This window comes from Scyliorhinus torazame, chromosome 17 (genome assembly GCF_047496885.1).
Source record: "Scyliorhinus torazame isolate Kashiwa2021f chromosome 17, sScyTor2.1, whole genome shotgun sequence".
NCBI classification, from domain to species: Eukaryota; Metazoa; Chordata; class Chondrichthyes; order Carcharhiniformes; family Scyliorhinidae; genus Scyliorhinus; species Scyliorhinus torazame.
The window spans coordinates 166,200,594-166,223,835 of NC_092723.1; the positions used below are offsets into that span (position 1 = coordinate 166,200,594).

Sequence of the window (23,242 nt, forward strand, 5' to 3'; positions counted from 1 at the left end):
TTTAACGAGGCAAGAGAGGAGGGGACCCTGCCCCCGACAATGTTGGAGGCGACAATTTCCTTGATTCTAAAGCGAGACAAGGACCCACTGCAATGTGGATCGTACAGGCCAATTTCGCTCCTCAATGTGGACGCTAAGTTATTGGCAAAAGTGCTGGCCACGAGGATTGAGGACTGTGTCCCGGGGGTGATTCATGAGGACCAGACGGGATTCGTAAAGGGCAGGCAATTAAACACTAATGTGCGGCGGCTCTTAAACGTGATAATGATGCCATCGGAGAAGGGAGAGGCAGAGATAGTGGCAGCTATGAACGCGGAAAAGGCCTTTGACCGAGTAGAGTGGGAGTACCTCTGGGAGGTGCTGCGTTGGTTTGGGTTCGGAGGAGTGTTTATCAGCTGGGTTAAGCTCCTTTACAGAGCCCTGGTGGCGAGTGTAGTGACGAACCGGCGGAGGTCGGAGTACTTTTGGCTGTACCGAGGAACGAGGCAGGGGTGCCCCCTGTTGTTTGCATTGGCGATCGAACCCGTGGCCATATCACTGAGGGAGTCTAATAAATGGAGGGGGGTGGTCCGAGGGGGAGAAGAGCATCGGGTGTCGCTATACGCGGATGACCTGTTGCTGTACGTGGCGGACCCAATGGAGGGGATGGTGGAGGTCATGCAGACTCTTAGGGAGTTTGGGGAGTTCTCGGGCTATAAGCTCAATGTAGGGAAGAGTGAGCTCTTTGTATTACAGGCAGGGGACCAAGAAAGAGGGATAGGAGACCTACCGCTGAGGAGGGTGGTGGGGAGTTTTCGGTATCTGGGGATCCAGATAGCCAGAAGTTGGGGGGCCCTACATAAACTGAATCTGACGAGGTTGGTGGACCAAATGGAGGAGGACTTCAAAAGATGGGACATGTTACCGCTCTCGCTGGCGGTAGAGTGCAGTCGGTCAAAATGGTGGTCCTTCCGAGGTTTTTGTTTGTGTTTCAGTGCCTTCCCATCGTGATCACCAAGGGCTTTTTCAAGAGAGTAGGTAGGAGTATTATGGGGTTTGTGTGTGCGAATAAGACCCCGAGCGTAAGCAGAGGGTTCCTGGAACGCAGTAGGGACTGAGGCGTGTTGGCGCTGCCAAACCTAGGGAGCTACTACTGCGCAGCAAATGTGGCAATGATCCGCAAGTGGATTATGGAGGGAGAGGGGGCAGCATGGAAGAGGATGGAGATGGCGTCCTGTAAAGGAACGAGCTTGGGGGCGTTGGTGATGGCACCGCTGCCGTTCTCGCCATCAAAGTATACCACGAGCCCGGTGGTGGCGGCAACGTTAAGGATCTGGGGCCAGTGGAGAGGGCACAGGGGTGCAGTGGGAGCCTCGGTGTGGTCCCCGATCAGGGGTAACCACCGGTTTGTCCCGGGGAAGATGGACGGGGGGTTCCAGGGCTGGCATCGGGCGGGGATTAGAAGAATGGGGGACCTGTTCATTGACGGGACATTTGCGAGTCTAGGGGCACTGGAGGAGAAGTTTGAGTTACCCCCGGGAAATGCATTTAGATATATGCAGGTGAGGGCTTTTGTGAGGCGACAGGTCAGGGAATTCCCGTTGCTCCCGGCACAAGAAATTCAAGACAGGGTGATCTCGGGTGTATGGGTCGGGGAGGGCAAGGTTTCGGCAATACACCAAGAGATGAAAGAAGAGGGGGAAGCGCTAGCAGAAGAGTTGAAGGGTAAATGGGAGGAGGAGCTGGTGGAGGAGATCGAGGAAGGTTTGTGGGCTGATGCCCTGGGTAGGGTTAATTCCTCCTCCTCGTGTGCCAGGCTCAGCCTGATATAATTTAAGGTGGTTCACAGAGCGCACTTGACGGGGGGCGAGGTTGAGTAGGTTCTTTGGGGTAGAGGACAGATGTGGAAGGTGTTCAGGAAGTCCGGCGAACCATGTCCATCTTTTTTGGTCATGCCCGGCACTGGAGGGGTTCTGGAGAGGCGTGGCGGGAGCAATATCTCAGGTGGTGAAAGTCCGGGTCAAGCCAAGCTGGGGGCTAGCAATATTTGGAGTAGTGGACGAGCCGGGAGTGCAGGAGGCGAAAGAGGCCGGCATTCTGGCCTTTGCGTCCCTAGTAGCCCGGCGAAGGATGAAGCCCCCTAGCCTGGAGGCCTGGATAAACAACATGGCTGGGTTCATAAAGCTGGAGAGGATTAAGTTTGCCTTGAGAGGGTCTGCACAGGGGTTCTACAGGCGGTGGCAACCGATCCTAGACTAACCCGCGGAGCGTTAGAGGAAGATCGGTCAGCAGCAGCAACCCTGGGGGGGGGGATGGGGGATTGCTTGGGGGGATGGATAAAAACACAGTGTGCCTTCAAGACACATGTCCATAAATCATCCATGGATCAAGAATGTAAGGGCAAAAATTAAGGGAGGGAATAAGAGAATAAACAGGAACAAACAAGAAGGACCCTTTTAGTCGAAAAAAAACATGGTCCAAAAGAGACATATTCACATTTTGGGTTGGAGCCCTTCATTTGAATGATCACTATTAAGTGCACAGTTTGAACACTATAATGTTCCGCTGAGTTTATACTTGGTGATCACATGGATTACATTTTAAGAGTGATACAATGATACAACACAGAAGGTGGCAATTCGGTCTAGTCTTCGTATGTCAGCTCTTTTGAAAGAACTATCAAATTAGTCCCACTCCCTTGGCCCTATAATCTTTGCCCTGAAAGTTGAGCGCTTCATGCATTTATCCATTCCCTTTTGAAAGATTGAATTTGTTTCCACTGCCCTGGCAGACAGTGCATGGGGTAAAAACCTAATGTGCTAAAATTAGTCACAACATTTTAAAAATGCACCATATTTACCAAAGGTTCATATCGCTTCAAATATTTATCTGTCACATTTTTCTAATTGTGGAATATTTAGATGTGAGCAGGTTATTGTTTTGCTCTGATATCAACATTGCTTGATTTTTATTCCATAGCTTTATAATGCACTTCCCCTCCTGAGATTCCTTCCTGGACCACACAAAAGAATTGTATCCAATGCAGAGCAGACTATCGATTTCATCACTGGCATCTTCAGGGAAAACCATCAGAAATTAGATGAGAATGACCTGCGGAGTTTTATTGACGCATTCATGTTCCGACAACAAAAGGTAGAAACTCTACATCCTTTTTAAGAAGCATTGTCGATTTCCTACAATCAAAGTTTACCGGCTGGATTCTCCGCCCCGCCGCGGCACATTTCTGTTTCACCATGCCGGTGGGAAGCTCCGTTACGCCGGCTGGTCAATGGGGTTTCCCACTGTGGGGACAGTCCCACACCGTCGGAAAACCCCCGGGCTGCCGGCAAAATGGAGCATCCCGCCGGTGGAGAATCCAGCCCCACGTATTTCGGGAGGTGGGGGGCAACTATGTTCAATCCAGCATGGCACGATGTGCTAAATTGCCTTCCTCTCTACTGGTTCTGTGGAAAGGGATTGAAAAGGCATTCATTTTAAAAAGAGAGAACTGAAATTTACATTATGTCTTTCATAACCTCATTGGATTACAATCAATGAAGTACTTTTAATGTGTCTTCATCGCTGTAATGTGGATTCAAACAACACAACTAAAATCTGGCAATTACCATATTGCTGTTCATGAGAATTTGTTCTGCTAAAAGTGGGTGCCCGTTTTCTACATTGTAAAATTGACTCCATTCTTAAAAAATACCTTCATTGGCAGTAATGCTTTTTGGAATATCCTACGGTTACGAAAGGCAAATGGAATAGTTCTTCCACGCTATACACCCACCTGAGATGTGGCATTGATTTGGAACCTTATCCAAAGCACGATAAAAGGCTTTCTCATACCACACTGGAGTAAATGTATATCTGCCTCTTAACTCCTGGCCCCTTTTCTGTGATGCTTTTCCCAAGAATCAATGCTGTTGGTTAGTTATGCATCACAGATCATAGACAAATGGTCCCAAACCCAATTCTGAGTTGTTGCGTTGTTCATTTTTCTAGGAATCAGGCAATCCTAATTCATACTTTAATGAAAACAACTTAAGGTACTCGACAATCAACTTGTTTACTGCGGGGATGGAAACCACCTCGACCACACTTCGTTGGGGAATGCTTCTGATGATGAAATATCCAGAGATTCAGAGTAAGAAGCAGTCTGATTGATTCTGGCCTGGAGCAGTTCTTGTTGTATCTATTTGTGTGCCTCATATTTTCGGATTCCCGCGGGTGCGATTTTTGAATAAAGCCATAACTTTCCAATCACTTTCAAAATGTGCTTGACTTGCAGAAAAGGTTCACGAAGAAATTATCAGAGTTATTGGATCAGAACGATTTCCCAGAGCTGAAAACCGGACAGATTTGCCATACACTGACGCAGTGATCCACGAAATCCAGAGGTTTGGTGACATTGTTCCCCTGAACATCACACATGAAACAACAGTGGACTTAAAATTCAAAGGATTCTTCATTCCAAAGGTACACAAGGGAAATTATGGCCACAACTGGGGGCTGATATTCTAACGTTTAATGGAGAGCCTGGAACTGTGGGAGGAAAGGGCTTCCAAGATTGCATCTAATTGTATTGTGCCCCATTATTGCCTAAGTGGCTAGCTGTCATCCAACATATGTTTAATTTTACATATAATCCAAGCAATATGGCTATGTCTAAACACCTTTGGGCATTTTATTACTCACGTTTCGAGTTGTTGTTTAGTTGATAATGGAGAAAGAACAGATTGGGACTAATTGAGTAACTCTTTCAAAAGGCCTCTATCCATTTCGGAGACATGGATAGAGCAGGGGCAGGAATGGTTGTTGCAGGTGCCGGGCTTTAGATATTTCAGTAAGCTCAGGGAAGGTGGTAAAAGAGGGGGAGGGGTGGTATTGTTAGTCAAGGACAGTATTACGGTGGCAGAAAGGACGTTTGATGAGGACTCGTCAATTGAGGTAGTATGGGCTGAGGTTAGAAACAGGAAAGGAGAGGTCACCCTGTTAGGGGTTTTCTATAGGCCTCCGAAAGGTTCCAGAGATGTAGAGGAAAGGATTGCAAAGATGATTCTGGATAGGAGCAAAAGCAACAGGGTAGTTGTTATGGGGGACTTTAACTTTCCAAATATTGATTGGAAACGCTATAGTTCGAGTACTTTAGATGGGTCCATTTTTGTCCAATGTGTGCAGGAGGGTTTCCTGACACAGTATGTAGATAGGCCAACGAGAGGCGAGGCTGTATTGGATTTGGTACTGGGTAATGAACCAGGACAGGTGTTAGATTTGGAGGTAGGTGAGCACTTTGGTGATAGTGACCACAATTCGATTACGTTTACTTTAGTGATGGAAAGGGATAGGTATATACCGCAGGGCAAGAGTTATATCTGGGGGAAAGGCAATTATGATGCGATGAGGCAAGACTTAGGATGCATCGGATGGAGAGGAAAACTGCAGGGGATGGGCACAATGGAAATGTGGAGCTTGTTCAAGGAACAGCTACTGCGTGTCCTTGATAAGTATGTGCCTGTCAGGCAGGGAGGAAGTGGTCGAGCAAGGGAACCGAGGTTTACTAAGGCAGTCAAAACACTTGTCAAGAGGAAGAAGGAGGCTTATGTAAAGATGAGACATGAAGGTTCAGTAAGGGCGTTTGAGAGTTACAAGTTAGCTAGGAAGGACCTAAAGAGAGAGCTAAGAAGAGCCAGGAGGGGACATGAGATGTCTTTGGCAGGTAGGATCAAGGATAACCCTAAAGCTTTCTATAGATATGTCAGGAATAAAAGAATGACTGGGGTAAGAGTAGGGCCAGTCAAGGACAGTAGTGGGAAGTTGTGCTTGGAGTTCGAGGAGATAGGAGAGGTGCTAAATGAATATTTTTCGTCAGTATTCACACAGGAAAAAGACAATGTTGTCGAGGAGAATACTGAGATTCAGGCTACTAGACTAGAAGGGCTTGAGGTTCATAAGGAGGAGGTGTTAACAATTCTGGAAAGGGTGAAAATAGATAAGTCCCCAAGCCGGATGGAACTTATCCTAGGATTCTTTGGGAAGCTAGGGAGGAGATTGCTGAGCCTTTGGCTTTGATCTTTGTCATCTTTGTCAACAGGAATAGTGCCTGAAGACTGGAGGATAGCAAATGTTGTCCCCTTGTTCAAGAAGGGGAGTAGAGACAACCCCGGTAACTATAGACCAGTGAGCCTTACTTCTGTTGTGGGCAAAATCTTGGAAAGGTTTATAAGAGATAGGGTGTATAATCATCTGGAAAGGAATAATTTGATTCGACATAGTCAACCCGGTTTCGTGAAGGGTAGGTCGTGCCTCACAAACCTTATTGAGTTCTTTGAGAAGGTGACCAAACAGGTGGATGAGGGTAAAGCAGTTGAGGTGGTGTATATGGATTTCAGTAAAGCGTTTGATAAGGTTCCCCACGGTAGGCTACTGCAGAAAATACGGAAGCATGGGATTCAGGGAGACTTAGCAGTTTGGATCAGAAATTGGCTAGCTGGAAGGAGACAAAGGGTGGTGGTTGATGGGAAGTGTTCAGACTGGAGTCCAGTTACTAGTGGTGTACCACAAGGATCTGTTTTGGGGCCACTGCTGTTTGTCATTTTTATAAATGACCTGGAGGAGGGCGTAGAAGGATGGGTGAGTAAATTTGCAGATGACACTAAAGTCGGTGGAGTTGTGGACAGTGCGGAACGATGTTACAAGTTACAGAGGGACATAGATAAGCTGTAGCGCTGGGCTGAGAGGTGGCAAATGGAGTTTAATGCAGAAAAGTGTGAGGTGATTCATTCTGGAAGGAATAACAGGAAGACAGAGTACTGGGCTAATGGTAAGATTCTTGACAGTGTGGATGAGCAGAGAGATCTCGGTGTCCATGTACATAGATCCCTGAAAGTTGCCACTCAGGTTGAGAGGGTTGTTAAGAAGGCGTACGTGTGTTAGCTTTTATTGGTAGAGGGATTGAGTTTCGGAGCCATGAGGTCATGTTGCAGTTGTACAAAACTCTGGTGCGGCTGCATTTAGAGTATTGCGTGCAATTCTGGTCACCGCATTATATGAAGGATGTGAAAGCATTGGAAAGAATGCAGAGGAGGTTTACCAGAATGTTGCCTGGTATGGAGGGAAGATCTTATGAGGAAAGGCTGAGGGACTTGAGGCTGTTTTCGTTAGAGAGAAGAAGGTTAAGAGGTGACTTAATTGAGGCATACAAGATGATCAGAGGATTGGATAAGGTGGACAGTGAGAGCCTTTTTCCTCGGATGGTGATGTCTAGCACGAGGGGACATAGCTTTAAATTGAGGGGAGATAGATATAAGACAGACGTCAGAGGTAGGTTCTTTACTCAGAGAGTAGTAAGGGTGTGGAATGCCCTGCCTGCAACAGTAGTGGACTCGCCAACACTAAGGGTATTCAAATGGTCATTGGATAGACATATGGACGATAAGGGAATAGTGTAAATGGGCTTTAGAGTGGTTTCACAGGTCGGCGCAACATCGAGGGCTGAAGGGCCTGTACTGCGCTGTAATGTTCTATGTTTTATGTTCTTTGAAAGGATACTACATGACAATAACGAAAACTTGCATTCGTATAGAACCGATTAATGTAGTAAAACACGGCAAGCAGATTCACAGGACAGTTATTGAACTATGCTAAAACTGAGCCATGGAAAGAGAAATTCATTAAGATGACCAAATGCTTTGTCAAAAAGGCAGATTTTAAGAAACCACTTAAAGGAGAGGGATAGGTTTGGGAAGTACATTCCAGAGTTTAGGGCCCAGGTAGCTAGCTGATATCTCTGCTGATGGAGTCATTAAAATATTGCTAGATTGATTCCATTGTCTTATGAAGAGAGATTGAGCAGTTTAGGCCCATACTCTCTTGAGGTTAGAAGAATAAGAGGAGATCTAATTGAGGTATATAAGATGATAAAAGGTATTGACAAAGTAGATGTAGAGCAGATACTTCCTCTTCATAGAATCATAGAATCCCTACAGCGCAGGAGGCTATTCGGTCCATCAAGTCAGTGATGCGACCATCAATTCGCTCAAGGACGTGTGTCGGAGTAAAACAGTGGTTATAATTAACTATCAACTTTGCCTGCCTGCGACTGGTACATACTGAGGACAGTCCCACAGGCCAGCTACTCTTATACTCCTTCAAAAGGGCGGAGCCATGTGCTGAGCCCGTACATGCTCCAACATCTCCCCCTGTGGGTGAAGCCATACAATGGCCCACAGATAAAACCCACAAAGTTAATAACATAGAACATAACTGCTGAATTAACTGTATTTACAAACATAGAACATAACTGGTGAATGAACTGTATTTATATTCACCACAGTCAGCACCAACCCTCTGAAAGAGCACTCCAGTCAAGCCCAGTAACATATCTCAATAACCCCTCAACCTAACCGACACACCTTTGGACACTAAGGGGTAATTTAACATGCCCAATTCACCTAAACTGCACATTTTTAGACAGTGGGAGGAAACCAGAGCACCTGGAGGAAACCCACGCAGTCACGGGAGAACGTGCAAACTCCATACAGACAGTCGCCAAGGGCGGATTTGAAACCGGATCTCTGTCGCCTATGGGGCAATCTAAAATGAGATGTCATAGTTTTAGGCTAAGGGGTAACAGATTTAAAAAAGAATTGAGAAAAAATTACTTCTCTCAAAGAGTCATGAATCTGTGGAAATCACTACCCCAGAGTGCGGTGGATGCCGAGCTATTGAGGAAATTGAACGAGGCGATAGACAGATTTTGAATTGAAGGGTTATGGAAAACGGGCAGCAAAATGGAGTTGAGGCTGAGAGGAGATCAGCTGTATTGAATGGCAGAGCGGCTCGAGGGGCTGAATTGCCCACTCCTGATCCTAGTTCTTATAAGAGCTGTCAAAGAATTAGAATGGAAATGCTATGTTTAAACTAACACTCAGGTTATTCATTAACAATTGCGCAAATACTTTCAGTAATACCCTTTGAACACAACAGTAAAAGCATCATATTGAAATTATGTTTTAATATTTTCAGGGAACCCATGTGATTCCATTGCTGTCCTCTGTGCTCTACGATAAAACCCAATGGGAAAAACCAACTGAGTTCAACCCGTCTCACTTTCTGGATGCTGAGGGCAAGTTTGTGAAGAGGGATGCCTTCATGCCTTTCTCTGCAGGTAGTGCAACTTATTACCTTTTCGGATTATATATTGGTGGACTGTTCTCTTTCTCACTCGGGAAAATAAAGTAGAAAATGCAGCGTTATAGAATTCTAGGGGCGGGGTGGGTGGGTTGTGGGTGTGCAAAGGTACAGGCTATTGTCAAAGAAGACTCTGATTTCAACCAGTGGAACGAATCGTAATCAGGAGATGGAATCTTGGCTAATTTATCTTTTACCTCGGACTGCCAAAACTTACTTACCTCTGATAGATTAACTATCAATGCCCAGACATGAAATTAATTAACTTAGGATATCATAAAGTGCATCTACGGTGGCACAGTGGTTAGCACTGCTGCCCCATGGTGCCGAGGACCCAAGTTTGATCCCCGCCCTGGGTCAATGTCTGTGTGGAGTTTGCACATTCTCCCCGTGTCTGCGTGCATCTCACCCCCATAACCCAAAGATGTGCAGATGGATGAATTGGCCACGCTAAATTGCCCCTTCATTGGAAAAAATATAAATTGGGTACTCTAAATTTATTTTAAAAAATAAAGTGCATCTCACCAACATTTTGAAACTGTGGTCACTATTTCAAGATGTGGAGATGCCGGCATTAGACTGGAGTGAGCACAGTAAGAAGTCTTACAACACCAGGTTAAAGTCCAACAGGTTTGTTTCAAATCACTAGCTTTCGGAGCACTGCCCCTTCCTCAGGTGAATGAAGAGGTAGGTTCCAGAAACATATATATAGACAAAGTCAAAGATACAAGACGATACTTTGAATGTGAGCATTTGCAGGTAATTAAGTCTTTACAGATCCAAAAAGAGGGGTAACCCCAGGTTAAAGAGGTGTGAATTGTCTCACGCCAGGACAGTTGGTCGAATTTTGCAAGCCCAGGCCAGATGGTGGGGGGTGAATGTAATGCGACATGAATCCAAGGTCCCGGTTGAGGCTGTACTTGTGTGCGGAACTTGACTATAAGTTTCTGCTCGGCGATTCTGTGTTGTCGTGCGTCCTGAAGGCTGCCTTGGAGAACACTTACCCGAAGATCAGAGGCTGATTGCCCTTGACTGCTGAAGTGTTCCCCGACTGGAAGGGAACATTCCTCCCTGGCGATTGTCGCGCGATGTCCATTCGTCCGTTGTCACAGCGTATGCATGGTCTCGCCAATGTTCCAGAGCTTCGGGACATCCTTTCCTGCAGCGTATGAGGTAGACAACGTTGGCCGAGTCGCACGCATACCTGGTGAGTGGGGTTCTCACGTGTAATGGTGGTACCCATGTCGATGATGTGGCATGTCTTGCAGAGATTGCCATGGCAGGGTTATGTGGTGTCGTGGTCGCTGTTCTGAAGGCTGGGTAGTTTGCTGAAAACAATAGTTTGTTTAAGGTTGTGCGGTTGCTTGAAGGCAAGTAGTGGGGTTGTGGGGATGACCTTGGCAAGATGTTCGTCTTTATCGATGAAGGCTGCGAAGAAGATGTCATCGTATTTCCGCTCCGGGGAAGTACTGAACGACGAAGGGTACTCTGTCGATTGTATCCCATGTAAAGCGGCACTTCTCTTTACCGCATGCCCACGGATAACCACACGATGCTCCACTTCTCCAGCTTCCACCCTAAACACATTGAAGAAGCCATCCCTTTAGACAAGCCCTCCGTATATACAGGATCTGCTCAGACGAGGAGGAGCGTAACAGACATCTACAGATGCTGAAAGATGCCCTCGTACGAACGGGACATGGCGCTCGACTCATTGATCGACAGTTCCAACCCGCCACAGCAAAAAACCGCACCGACCTCCACAGAAGACAACACGGGACACAACCAACAAGAGTACCCTTCGTCGTCCAGTACTTCCCCGGAGTGGAGAAACTACGACATGTTCTTCGCAGCCTTCAACATGTCATCGATAAAGACGAACATCTTGCCAAGGTCATCCCCACACCCCCACTACATGCCTTCAAACCGCGCAACCTCAAACAAACCATTGTTTTCAGCAAACTACCTAGCCTTCAGAACAGCGACCACGACACCACACAACACTGCCATGGCAATCTCTGCAAGACATGCCAGATCATCGACATGGGTACCACCATTACACGTGAGAACACCACCCACCAGGTATGCGGTACATACTCGTGCGACTTGGCCAACATTGTCTACCTCATACGCTGCAGGAAAGGATGTCCTGAAGTGTGCTACATTGGCGAGATCATGCAGACGCTACGACAACGGATGAACGGACATCGCACGATAATCGCCAGGCAGGAATGTTCCCTTCCAGTCGGGGAACACTTCAGCAGTCAAGGGCATTCAGCCTCTGATCTTCGGGTAAGCGTTCTCCAAGGCAGCCTTCAGGACGTGTGACAACGCAGAATCGCCGAGCAGAAACTTATAGCCAAGTTCTGCACAGCCTCAACCGGGACCTTGGATTCATGTTGCATTACATTCACCCCCCACCATCTGGCCTGGGCTTGCGAAATCCTACCAATTGTCCTGGCTTGAGACAATTCACACCTCTTTAACCTGCGGTTCCCCTGTCTCTGGATCTGTAAAGACTTAATTACCTGCAAATTCTCGCATTCAAAGTATCGTCTTGCATCTTTGACTTTGTCTATATATATGTTTCTGGAACCTCCCTTTTCATTCACCTGAGGAAGGAGCAGTGCTCCGAAAGCTAGTGATTTGAAATAAACCTGTTGGACTTTAACCTGGTGTTGTAAGACTTCTTACTGCACTATTTCAAGATAAGAGAAACTCTTAAAGGCAGTTCACACAGTGGTAGACATGGCTTCAGTTTACAGTCTCAGCTGAAAGATGTTCCTCTGACATGCAGCCTTTCCTTATGTAATATAAGGGACTAGCACATAAAGGGTTAACATGGGGCTGATCACAGGACCACCCACTCAGTGATGTACCACACCTAGGGGTCAGTACAGCATTGGACAGACCTGTGTACGTACATAAGAAAGCATGGATACAGCCAGCTCCTGGATTGAACCGTTTACTGCACGCATGTACCTAGTTCTTGCAGTTAATAAATAAGTTATCCTACTGAAGACTATGAAGAGTTCATTAAGACCCAGTGACTGGTATCCAACACCCTCGTACTGCACTGGGAGTATTAGCCTAGATTCAGTGTTTAAGTCCCTGGAGTAAGGGCAGCATTGTGGTTAGCACTGCTGCCCCACAGCACTGTTGATCCGGGTTCAATTCCGATCTTGGGCCACTGTCTGCGGAGTTTGCACTTTCTCCCCGTGTCTGTGTGGGTTTCTTCCGGGTGCTCCAGTTTCCTTCCACAGTCCAAAGATGTGTAGGTTAGGTGGATTGGCCATGCTAAATTGCCCCTTAAGTGTTCAACGGTTATGTAGGGTTTTGGGGTTACAGAGATAGGGCGGGGGAGTGGGCCTGGGTAGGGTGCTCTTTCAGTGAGTCAGTGCAGACTCGATGAACCGAATGGTCTCCTTCTGCATTGTAAGAATTCTATGGAGTGGGATTGAATCTACAGCCTTTCCTTTTAGAGCTGAGTGCGCTACCCACATAGTCATGGATAGCAGATTATATCACTGAGGAATTTATTGAACAGACATGAAAACTGGTGTCTAAACGTCAAGGTGTATTTGTTCATTTTGGTAAGGCTGTATAAAACTGCAAAACCCATATTTCTTATTTTCAAAATTATTCTGAGTAACTTTTTTTTGTTTTGAAGAGCAGCATTTACATTTTTTTGCAATTGTCTTTTTTTCTCTGCAGGTCGGAGGGCATGCGCTGGCGAGACCTTGGCTAAGATGGAACTGTTCATGTTCTTTTCCGCTCTGATACAAAAATTTAAGTTTCAAGTCCCCCCGAATGTCAGTGAATTGGGGCTCGAGTCGGGTGTGGGTTTTACTTCATTCCCCAAGTACCCGTATGTGTGTGCAGTCCGTCGCTGATTTACACACCTTGTTCATGATTTACGCACCTTGTTCATGATTTACATAATTTTCCGGTTTAACAATTCTCTTAATCATTTCAAGAAATGTGCTTTTTTACACACTGTAGCTGTAATGTTTGTCATTGGGCTGAGTCATGTTGGTGAGGTTTATAGCGTGTTCACAATGCACCCGGCCATTCTTGCACAAACAGAGCAGAGGATTCAGTGAGCTGAGAGACACACCATGAGTTGTGAATGTCCAGGACTAGCTTGACGAGTTATTCTATCACCGCCTATTTTACCGCACAAACACCATCCAAACCTTGACCTCCCAGTTATTTTTGAGAACTTTCTGGATTTGCTACTGAATTGCTCATTGGATTCAGGGCAGGGCCTAAACTGGATAGTGATTTGGGCTGAGATTCAGTGTGTTTGACAGTAAATTGCTGCGGTAATTTTGGGATGGTGGTGAAATCCTTTGTATTAATGGTGGGCTGATTTCTCCGCTACCCGCTGCTGGCAGCGAGAATTGCGATCGGGTGGAAAATAGCGCACAATTGAAAAATCATTATTTGCGTCTGCCACCGATTCCGTTGCGACGGTCTGATCCCCCGCTGGCAACGTTAGTGAAGTTCGCGCCTGTGCCGGTGGGCCAATGCAATACCATCATTTGCACGGATTTAAATCTCAGAGGCAGATTAGGGTGGACACTGCGGGCTGAATTCTCCGTTCTTGAGAATAAGTCCCCACACTGGCGTGAAAACTGTGGCGTTTTACGCCAGGGAAACTGGTGCAAAAGGCCATCGATTTCTTGTTCTGGGGCAGGCTAGCAGCCAGGCAGCGTAGAGCACCCAGCTCTAACTGCGACACGGAGAGTTGCCGGGTCCGTGGTCGCGCATGCGCATGGCGGCGGCATGCAGCAGCCGCGCTGTGCTTCATGGTGGATGCCGCTCGCGGACCCGGCCCGCAAAATAATCTCCCTCCCCCGCTCAGCCGGCTCCCGCGCCCCGTACCGCCCCACCACAGTGCCCCCAGCCCCGAATATGTCCACCCCTGCCCACGAATGGGCTCTCCCCCAACTGTGGCGGCTCTGGATTGAGTCCGCAGCTGCCACGCTGAGTTCCCGACAGGTGAGACCACACGTGTTCCACGCCGCCGGGAATTTGGCTGGTCGGGAACGCAGCATCGTGGGGCGGGCCTCAGCCAATGTGGAAATCATGTGACAAGCAGCGGGAAGATAGAATCCCACTGCCAGCGAATAGCGCGCCGCCGAGAAACACGCAGCTGGGGGACTGGAGAATGTCTTCCCTGCACTGACGCTCCGGGATGTGTTGCCAATATGGCTGGAGGGTTGCGACCCCAGTAGCCTGGCCTCGTCTGATGGTGGTCCTGCAAGATAAAATCTTGGGAACGAGTGGTCTATGGGAGACGAGTGACTTACTTGCTATAGGGACATGTGCATTGGGCTTTGACTTGTTTACTGCATGCCGCCCGCCGTATCAGCCATCACTCTTTCTTCAGCCTCGCCCGCTAACTGCATGGCTCTCTCCTGGGCTGGGGTGTGGACCAGCAAGTCACGAATGCCCCCTCCAGTCTTCGACCTCTCACGCCTGTTATGGGCCACCTTATCCTAGGGGACCCAGAAAGGACATGGTGAGATACTGGGGGGCAAGTTCTACGAAATGGAGATGGGGTGGGTGGGTGGGGGATGGGGGGGGGGGGGGGGGGTCTGTAGATGGTAGCTTGTGTGTGTGCAAGACACCTGGCAAAAGAGGACAATGTGTTAGTGTTTGGTGGAAGGTGTACTGTAAGGGAGATGCAGGCAGGTGAAGTGTTATTGGCCTCTAGGAGATTGGGGGGTGATGTGAGGAGTGAGGGACAAGACTGATTCCAGGGGCACAGAGGTGGTAACTCACCCGAGCTGCCCTGAGGAGGTAATTTATCTTTTTCTGGCACTGGGTTCCGGTCCTTCTTGTGAGGCTGGTAGGGCTCACCGATTCTGCAGCCTCCTCACAGGCGCAGTTGACTATGGCAGGCTTGAATCTGCGGCCCATGCAGGGGAAGAGGGTGTTCCTCCTCTACTTAATAGCATCCAGCAGTCTGTCCACCTCAGATTCATAGAATTGCGGTGCTGACTGTCCCTGGGTCATCTTCTTGGCTGGAATGAGAGTGTGTAGTGAGTGGAGCACTTAGAAACAGCTCCAGCTTGTCAGAGTCTTCAGCACAATTACCGGCCCCAGCGAATCAGAGACAAGAGGGAATGGGAATTGCTCTCAATTCATGTGGGCAGATTGCTGGCCTATTTGCATATCCGAAATAGGGGAACAAATAGTGCCCCCAATGGGAACGCGAATCGCATGTCCAGTTCCAGCGGGAACAAAACGGAGAACCCAGCCCAGTATAATTGCCAATTATAAGTGAAGGATATATCACAATATTATCCTGTGCTTTATAAACATAGATTTAGCTAAATCGGGCCCAAAGGATAAATCACCACCTCACACTGCTCAACATATATGGCATTTGTTTAATACATAGCAACGTGTAGTCATTTGTGTAGTCAATGAATCACTCTTGCAAGTGAACAGGTTGCCAATATTCCTGGAGGTTTCATTATTTGACCTCTTTACTCCACCTACCCATCTTCATGCCTCTGCCATCACGTCCACCCTCGCAGTGCCCAGCTAATTGATGAACAGCCTCTTCATGACATGATCAGGTGAATCTTGACTGTCGGCCCTTTATCCCCATCACCTTTTTTTCATGTGCAACTAATAAAAGTGTTCGCAGAAGGAAGAAAGTTTTAATGCCCCTACAATTTCCTTTGCTGGTTTACCCCTAGCAGTGCTCTGCAGATCAATCTTCAATTCCTGGGCATGCGGTGGCAACCTAGCATATAGCCTTCCCCAACTGTGCTTTATGTGAAAGTGTGGATCAATTTGCAACATTAATTTCTGGAATGAGAAATGGGTGCTGCAGATACAAGCAAGGTCTTTAACCCACCACACACGTAGGAGAGGTTTTTTTCACAAACTCCTTTCAGCAAAAGCTCAGAAACTGGAAACTTACAGTCCAGTTTTAAAATGTGTTCAGGAGGAGAGATTTTAAAAAATCTCAAACGCTTTTTAATGACATTTGCAAAGAAAAACAACAAATGTTAGCCGTCAGTTGGTTATTCCATCAGGTTTTTAAAAAAAAGTAAAACATTCAGCTAAAACCCAGGATGCCAGGGCGGTACTGTCGAATCTGCTTCCACTGTCTTAAGCAACGCATTCCAGATCACAACAGCTTGCTGTGTAATTTCTTTTCTCAAATTGGCTTGGTCCTTTTGCAAATTAAGATTTGGACAGTCCACCCCTTCCCACCGGCGGGATATTCTGGTCCCACCAGACGGCCCCCCACGCTCTGGTGGCGCAGCCGGCCACTGGCCACTGACTTTGCCGGCGGCCAATGGCGAAATGCCCCCGCCGCCGGAAAACTTGCCGCAGTGGGGGCTTAAAAATCCCAACCATTGGTTACTGACCTTTCTGTAGTTTTCCGTTTTTATTCAGATCTCCAGGTTCTCTTTATTTACTTCATCAAATTCCTTCCTGATTTTGTTTACTTCTATCAATTCTCCTCTTCCTTATGTAAAATTTATAATCTTCCTGTGCAAGTATCTTTATTATATCAAATTATGATTGATTAATTTGTAAACTCTTGTCTCTGTATTTTTCATAAATTACAATGTTTATCATGTGTCATTAGCTTTCTGCATTAGCTGACCGTTGATTCACAGCACAGTGATTAGCACTGTTGCTTCACAGCTCCAGGGTCCCAGGTTCGATACCCGGCTTGGGTCATTGTCTGTGCGGAGTCTGTACATTTTCCCTGTGTCTGCGTGGGTTTCCTCCGGGTCTTCCGCTTTCCTCCTACAAGTCACTCATGGAATTTATAACTGGGCTGAAATGATGGACAGGCTTTAATGCCCTTTCCTGTGGTGAGTTTGGTGACTTGGGCATTTAATTAAGTGGGAGGGGATGGGTGTGGACCAAGCCATCTTCCTGCCTCCACCCACATTAAGTCCATAGTGCCTCACCACCAATTGAGGCCCACTAAGGGCTTTACATCAGCAGCAGACAGGAGGCTCATCCTTTGGGGAGCATAACAAACATGTGAGATTATGTGGGCTCCAGCGGATGCAGAGGGGAGGTATGGGATGGAGGGGGACACTCGTTCAAAGGCACTCAGTGCTTGATTGAGGGACCAAAGATCAGAAAGAGGGAGTTCATTGACTATCCCCCTCCTCCCCTCACCTTATGGCCGCTCCCTCCCACCATCAAAACTCATGGGAGTGGAAAGAGTTGATTTGCTCTTGCTGGGGGCTGGCAGGAACACAGCTGGCCAAATGTCCTCCTTCTGTGCTAATTCATAGAATAGAATAATAGAATCTTTACAGTGCGGAAGGAGGCAATTTGGCCCATCGAGTCTGCAACAACCCTCCTGGACAAGGAGCAGAACTTGAGGTGGGCCAAGCAGACGAGGAGCTGCAAATGGGAAGGCAATGAGCTGCGCATTTACCAGGACTTGGAACTGGCGAACTTCAACAAAGTAAAATCGGCCCTCTTTAGGAAGGGGATGAAGTTCGGCATGCTGTACCCAGCTCGTTTGTGGGTCACCTATGAAGGTCAAGAAGTCCCTTTTGCACCGTCGGAGGAGGCAATGAACTTTGTGAAAGACAGGGGACTGGTAGGAGATGGAGGACATTGAACTTGGGGACGGGTAATTCTGTACTTGTGCTGCTTAAGTTTTTGCTTGGCTCCATGGGCGGGGGCTACCAGGCTAGCTGGGCGGGCTAGCTCACGGAAGCAGCGCAGTGGATGGCCAAGAGCAAAGGAGTTTTCTTTTTTCTCCCAGGTTCACAAAGTGCACTCCCGGATTGAATTTTTTTTGTTTTGAACAGGGCTTTGCTGGTGGGGGTGGTGGATACCGAGTATTCAGCGATCGTTGTGCCCCACACGGGGTGGACGTACGAGTGAGCAAGGAGGGGGGTCAGCACCCGCAATGAAGACTGGATGTAGGACTGTTGGCAGATGAGGGTGTGTGGGGGCAGCCATCCAGAATTATTTGGAGATAAATGATACGGGGAAGTTTCGGCAGCAACGATGTGGGAAGTGCTGAAGGCGGTGGTTAGAACAAAGAACAAAGAAATGTACAGCACAGGAACAGGCCCTTCGGCCCTCCAAACCCGTGCCGACCATGCTGCCCGACTAAACTACAGTCTTCTACACTTCCTGGGTCCGAATCCCTCTATTCCCATCCTATTCATGTATTTGTCAAGATGCCCCTTAAATGTCACTATCGTCCCTGCTTCCTCCGCATCCTCTGGAAGCGAGTTCCAGGCACCCACTACCCTCTGTGTAAAAAACTTGTTTTGTACATCTACTCTAAACCTTGCCCCTCTCACCTTAAACCTATGCCCCTTGTAATTGACCCCTCTACCCCGGGGAAAAGCCTCTGACTATCCACTCTGTCTATGCCCCTCATAATTTTGTAGACCTCTATCAGGTCGCCCCTCAACCTCCTTCGTTCCAGTGAGAACAAACCGAGTTTATTCAACCGCTCCTCATAGCTAATGCCTTCCATACCAGACAACATTCTGGTAAATCTCTTCTGCACCCTCTCTAAAGCCTCTACATCCTTCTGGTAGTGTGGCGACCAGAATTGAACACTATACTCCAAGTGTGGCCTAAGATTCTATACAGCAATGCCCCGGCCAATGAAGGCAAGCATGCCGTATGCCTTCTTGACTACCTTCTCCACCTGTGTTGCCCCTTTCAGTGACCTGTGGACCTGTACTCCTAGATCTCTCTGACTTTCAATACTCTTGAGGGTTCTACCATTCACTGTATATTCCCTACCTGCATTAGACCTTCCAAAATGCATTACCTCACATTTGTCCGGATTAAACTCCACCTGCCATCTCTCCGCCCAAGTCTCCAAACAATCTAAATCCTGCTGTATCCTCTGACAGTCCTCATCGCTATCTGCAATTCCACCAACAATTTGTGTCGTCTGCAAACTTACTAATCAGACCAGTTACATTTTCCTCCAAATCATTTATATATACTACAAGCAGCAAAGGTCCCAGCACTGATCCCTGTGGAGCTAATCAGCGATGCAAAAGGGACTTCTTGACCTTCATAGGTGACCCACAAACGAGCTGGGTACAGCATGCCAAACTTCATCCCCTTCCCAAAGAGGGCCGATTTTACTTTGTTGAAGTTCGCCAGTTAGGGTGGAGCTAATTTCGATATGGGCTCATAGGGAGAAGGACGAACGGGCAGAGACAGATAGGTTGGTTAGGGAGATACTCCAGGTGGATAGAAGATATTCTGAAGCCCCGGAGACAGGGTTGTTGAACAAGCGGCAGCAGCTGCAGATGGAGTTTGGGCTGTTATCTACAGGGAAAGCGGTGGGGCAGTTGAGGAAGGTGAGAGTGGCGATATATTAGTATGGTGAGAAGGCCAGTAGGATACTAGCACACCAGCTAAGGAAAAAGGAGGCGGCCAGGGAGATAGGAAGAGTGAAGGACAGAGGAGGTGAATGGGATGTTTAAGGGGTTTTACAGTCGGTTGTATGAGTCGGAGCCCCCAGCTGGGGTGGAGGGGATGAGGCAGTTCTTGGAAAAGTTGAAGTTTCCGAAGGTTGAGGAAGGGTTGGTGGAGGGGCTGGGAGCCCCGATGGGGATTGAAGAAATACTAGAGGGATTGGAGGCCATGCAGTCGGGGCCGGATGACTACCCAGTGGAATTTTACAAGAGGTTCTCTGGGATGCTGGGCCCGATGCTGGTGAGGGCATTTAATGAGGCAAGGGAGCGGGGTGTTCTTCCCCCAACAATAACAGAGGCCTCAATTTCATTGATCCTGAAGCGGGAGAAGGACCCAGGGCAACGTGGGTCATACAGACCAATCTCCTTATTAAATGTTGATGCCAAAATCCTGGCCTCGAGGATAGGTGACTGTGTCCCGGGGGTGATAGGGGAAGACCAGCTGGGGTTTGTTAAGAGTAGGCAGTTAACGGCCAATGTAGAAGGCTCCTGAATGTGATCATGATGCCCTCTGAGGGGAGGGAGGTGGAGTTGGTGGTCGCTATGCACGCGGAGAAGGCTTTTGACCGGGGGGAATGGAGTTATTTGTGGGAGGTCCTGGGACGGTTTGGGTTTGGGCAGGGCTTCATAGACTGGGTTCGGTTGCTGTACCAGGCACCGATGGCGAGCATGCGGACGAACCGGGAGAGCTCGGACTATTTTACATTGCACCGGGGGACAAGGCAAGGATGTCCACTCTCCCCACTGTTGTTTGCCTTGACTATAGAGCCATTGGCGATGGCGCTGAGAGCGTCAAAGGACTGGAAGGGGCTAGTCCGGGGGGGGGGGGGGGGGGGAGGAGGAACACAGGGTCTCGTTATGTGCAGGTGACCTACTTCTATATATTTCCGCCCTGTTAAGGGGAATGGGGAGATTATGCGGATCTTAGGGGAATTTGGCCGATTCTCGGGGTACAAATTGAATATGAGTAAAAGTGAGGTTTGTGTGATCCAAGCGAGGGTTCAGGAGAGGAAACTGGAGGAGTTGCCGTTTAAGGTGGTGGTAGGTAGTTTTCATTACTTGGGTATTCGGGTAGCAACAAGATGGGAGCAGCTACACAAATTAAATCTGGGCCGATTAGTGGAACAAATGAAGGAGAACCTATGGAGTTGGGACAAGCTCCCGTTCTCACTGGTGGGGAGGATACAGACGGTAGAGATGACGGGTCTCCCAAGATTTTTGTTTGTTTTTCAGTGTCTCCCTATTTTTATTCCAAAGGCCTTTTTTAAGCGGGTGAACAGGGTGATATCTGGGTTTGTGTGGGCGGGTGAAACCCTGCGAGTAAAGAAAGTGTTGCTGGAGCGAGCTGAGGGGAGGGAGGGCTGGCTCTGCTGAACTTTAGGAACTACTACTGGGCGGCGAATATAGCCATGATTAGGAAGTGGGTAGTTGGGGGTCGGTGTGGGAGTGGGTGGAGGCAGCATCATGTAAGGGCACAAGTTTGGGGGCATTGGTAATGGCACCTCTGCCGTTCTCGCCGGCTCGGTTCTCCACAAGCCCCGGGGTAATGGCGGCCCTGAGTGTCTGGCGGCAATGGCGGAAGCATATGAGCGTAGAGGGAGCGTCGGTGTGGGCTCAAATCTGTGGTAATCACTGGTTTGTGCCGAGGATGACGGATGGGGGGTTTCGGAGGTGGCAGAGAACAGGTATTGAGAGGCTGGGGGATCTGTTTATTGATAATAATATAATAATGGGAGCTTTCCCGGTCTGGAGGATCTGGAAGTGGTTTGAATTGCCGGTAGGGAATGGGTTCCGATATCTTCAGGTCAGGGATTTTGTGCAAAGGCAGGTTTTTACCTTTCCCCTCCTTCCACCACAGGGGATACAGGACAAGGTAGTTTCTAGAATGGGGGTGGAGGAGGGGAAGGTATCGGAAATTTACAAAGAACTCATGGAGTGGGAGGAATCCCAGATAGGGGAGACAAAACGTAAATGGGAAGATGAGTTGGGAAGGGAGTTAGTGGCAAGTCTGTAGGAGGATGCCCTGAGCAGAGTCAATACGTCCTCATCATATGCCAGGCTCAGGCTGATACAATTCAAGGTGGTTCACCGGGCACACATGACGGTGGTCCGGATGAGCAGGTTTTTTGGAGTAGAGGACAGGTGTGGGCGATGTGCGGAAGGGCCTGCAAATGATGTCCACATGTTTTGGGCATGCCCAAAGCTCAGGGGATTCTGGCAGGGATTTGCAGATGTCATGTCCAGGGTGTTAAAGGGGAGGGTGGCAGAGTCCAGAGGTGGCGAGGTTCGGAAGACCTGGGAGTCCAGGGGGCGAGAGAGGCTGATGTTTTGGCCTTTGCCTCCTTGGTAGCCCGGAGACATTTCTTACTAGTGTGGAGGGACTCGAAGCAGGGGTATGGGTTCGTGACATGGCTGGGTTTCTCAGGCTTGAGAAAATCAAGTTCGCCATGAGAGGTTCATCATTAGGGTTCGTTCGGAGGTGGCAGCCGTTTATCGACTTCTTCGGAGAAAATTGAACCGTCAGCAGCTTCAACATTGGTGGGGGGTTAGGGCGCAAGGGGGGGGGGGGGGGTTGGGGGGAGGGAGTTAGACTACGTCGGTCTAGCTGAGGCGAGAACTGTGTGATATGCCATCAATGAACACACGAAGAGTGGTAAACGTAAGTGAGGCTTTAATACACTAAACAGAAAGCCTCCTGGCCTCTGATCCCGAACTGGATCAGAGGCGGAGATCAGCCACCTTTATACTTGAGCCCGATGGGAGGAGCAACAGGTGGAGCCAGCAGGGACAAGCCCAGGCATGTAACAACACAATGCAATGGTTTACCACATTCATCCCGTTACAAAAATGAGTCCAGCGGGGGTGAAGTGGGCTTAAAGATCAAGTCTGTCAGGGGCCTTGACCTACCGCCGTGATCGCCTCCGTCCCGCCTGTGGTGTGGGCACCGGTGTCGAGACCTGTGCGTCTGGGAGCGTGTTGTCCTCTTCTTCGCCCAGTTGTTGAGTCGGTGGAGGGGGGGGGGGGGGGCGGTGTACGGGCTGGGGTGGTGGTGATGGTCGCAGGTAGACCTGCGGGTGCCAGTTCTTGAGGTAGGTGGGTAGAGGTGGGGGAAGACGGTGTAGGGTCGGGGGTGGTGGTGATGGTCGCTGGGGAACCTGCAGGTGCCAAATCCCGAAGGGAGATTGTGTCCTGTCGCCCATCCTGATGTGCCACGTAGGCATATTGTTGATTGGCATAGAGGAGCAGAATCTTCTCAATGAGGGGATCTGATTTATGGCTCATCGCATGTTTCCGGAGGAGGACGGGCCCTGGGATTGTCAGCCAGGACGGGAGCGAGACCCCGGAGGTGGACATCCTGGGGAAGGCAAACATATGCTCGTGAGGAGTCTCGTTGGTGGCAGTACACAGGAACGACCGGATGGAGTGGAGCGCATCGGAGAGGACCTCCTGCCAGCGGGAGACTGGGAGACTTCTAGACCATAGGGCCAGGAGGTTGGCCTTCCAGACCGTCGAATTCTACCTCTCCACCTGTCCGTTGCCCCGGGGGTTGTAGCTGGTCGTCCTGCTGGAGGCGATGCCCTTGCTGAGCAGGAACGGACGAAACT

General features: G+C 48.7%; 1 protein-coding gene across 1 annotated transcript; it reads left to right on the forward strand.

The window, feature by feature from the left end:
- The first annotated feature begins 2,962 nt into the window (after positions 1–2,962).
- On the forward strand, positions 2,963–13,503 carry LOC140394375 (cytochrome P450 2K6-like). Its single transcript, XM_072481580.1, has 5 exons — positions 2,963–3,132; positions 3,988–4,129; positions 4,274–4,461; positions 9,010–9,151; positions 12,889–13,503. The coding sequence occupies exons 1-5, from the start codon at positions 3,115–3,117 to the stop codon at positions 13,065–13,067; spliced, it is 669 nt and encodes a 222-aa protein (XP_072337681.1). The 5' UTR covers positions 2,963–3,114; the 3' UTR covers positions 13,068–13,503.
- The last annotated feature ends 9,739 nt before the right edge of the window (positions 13,504–23,242 follow it).

What these genes read in the sequence shown, in the direction of transcription:
- LOC140394375 (XM_072481580.1), top strand. An exon ending in GAAATATCCAGAGATTCAGA is followed by an intron (nt 4,130 to 4,273) that starts GTAAGAAGCAGT and finishes CTTGACTTGCAG; the next exon opens with AAAAGGTTCACGAAGAAATT. An exon ending in AAGGATTCTTCATTCCAAAG is followed by an intron (nt 4,462 to 9,009) that starts GTACACAAGGGA and finishes TAATATTTTCAG; the next exon opens with GGAACCCATGTGATTCCATT.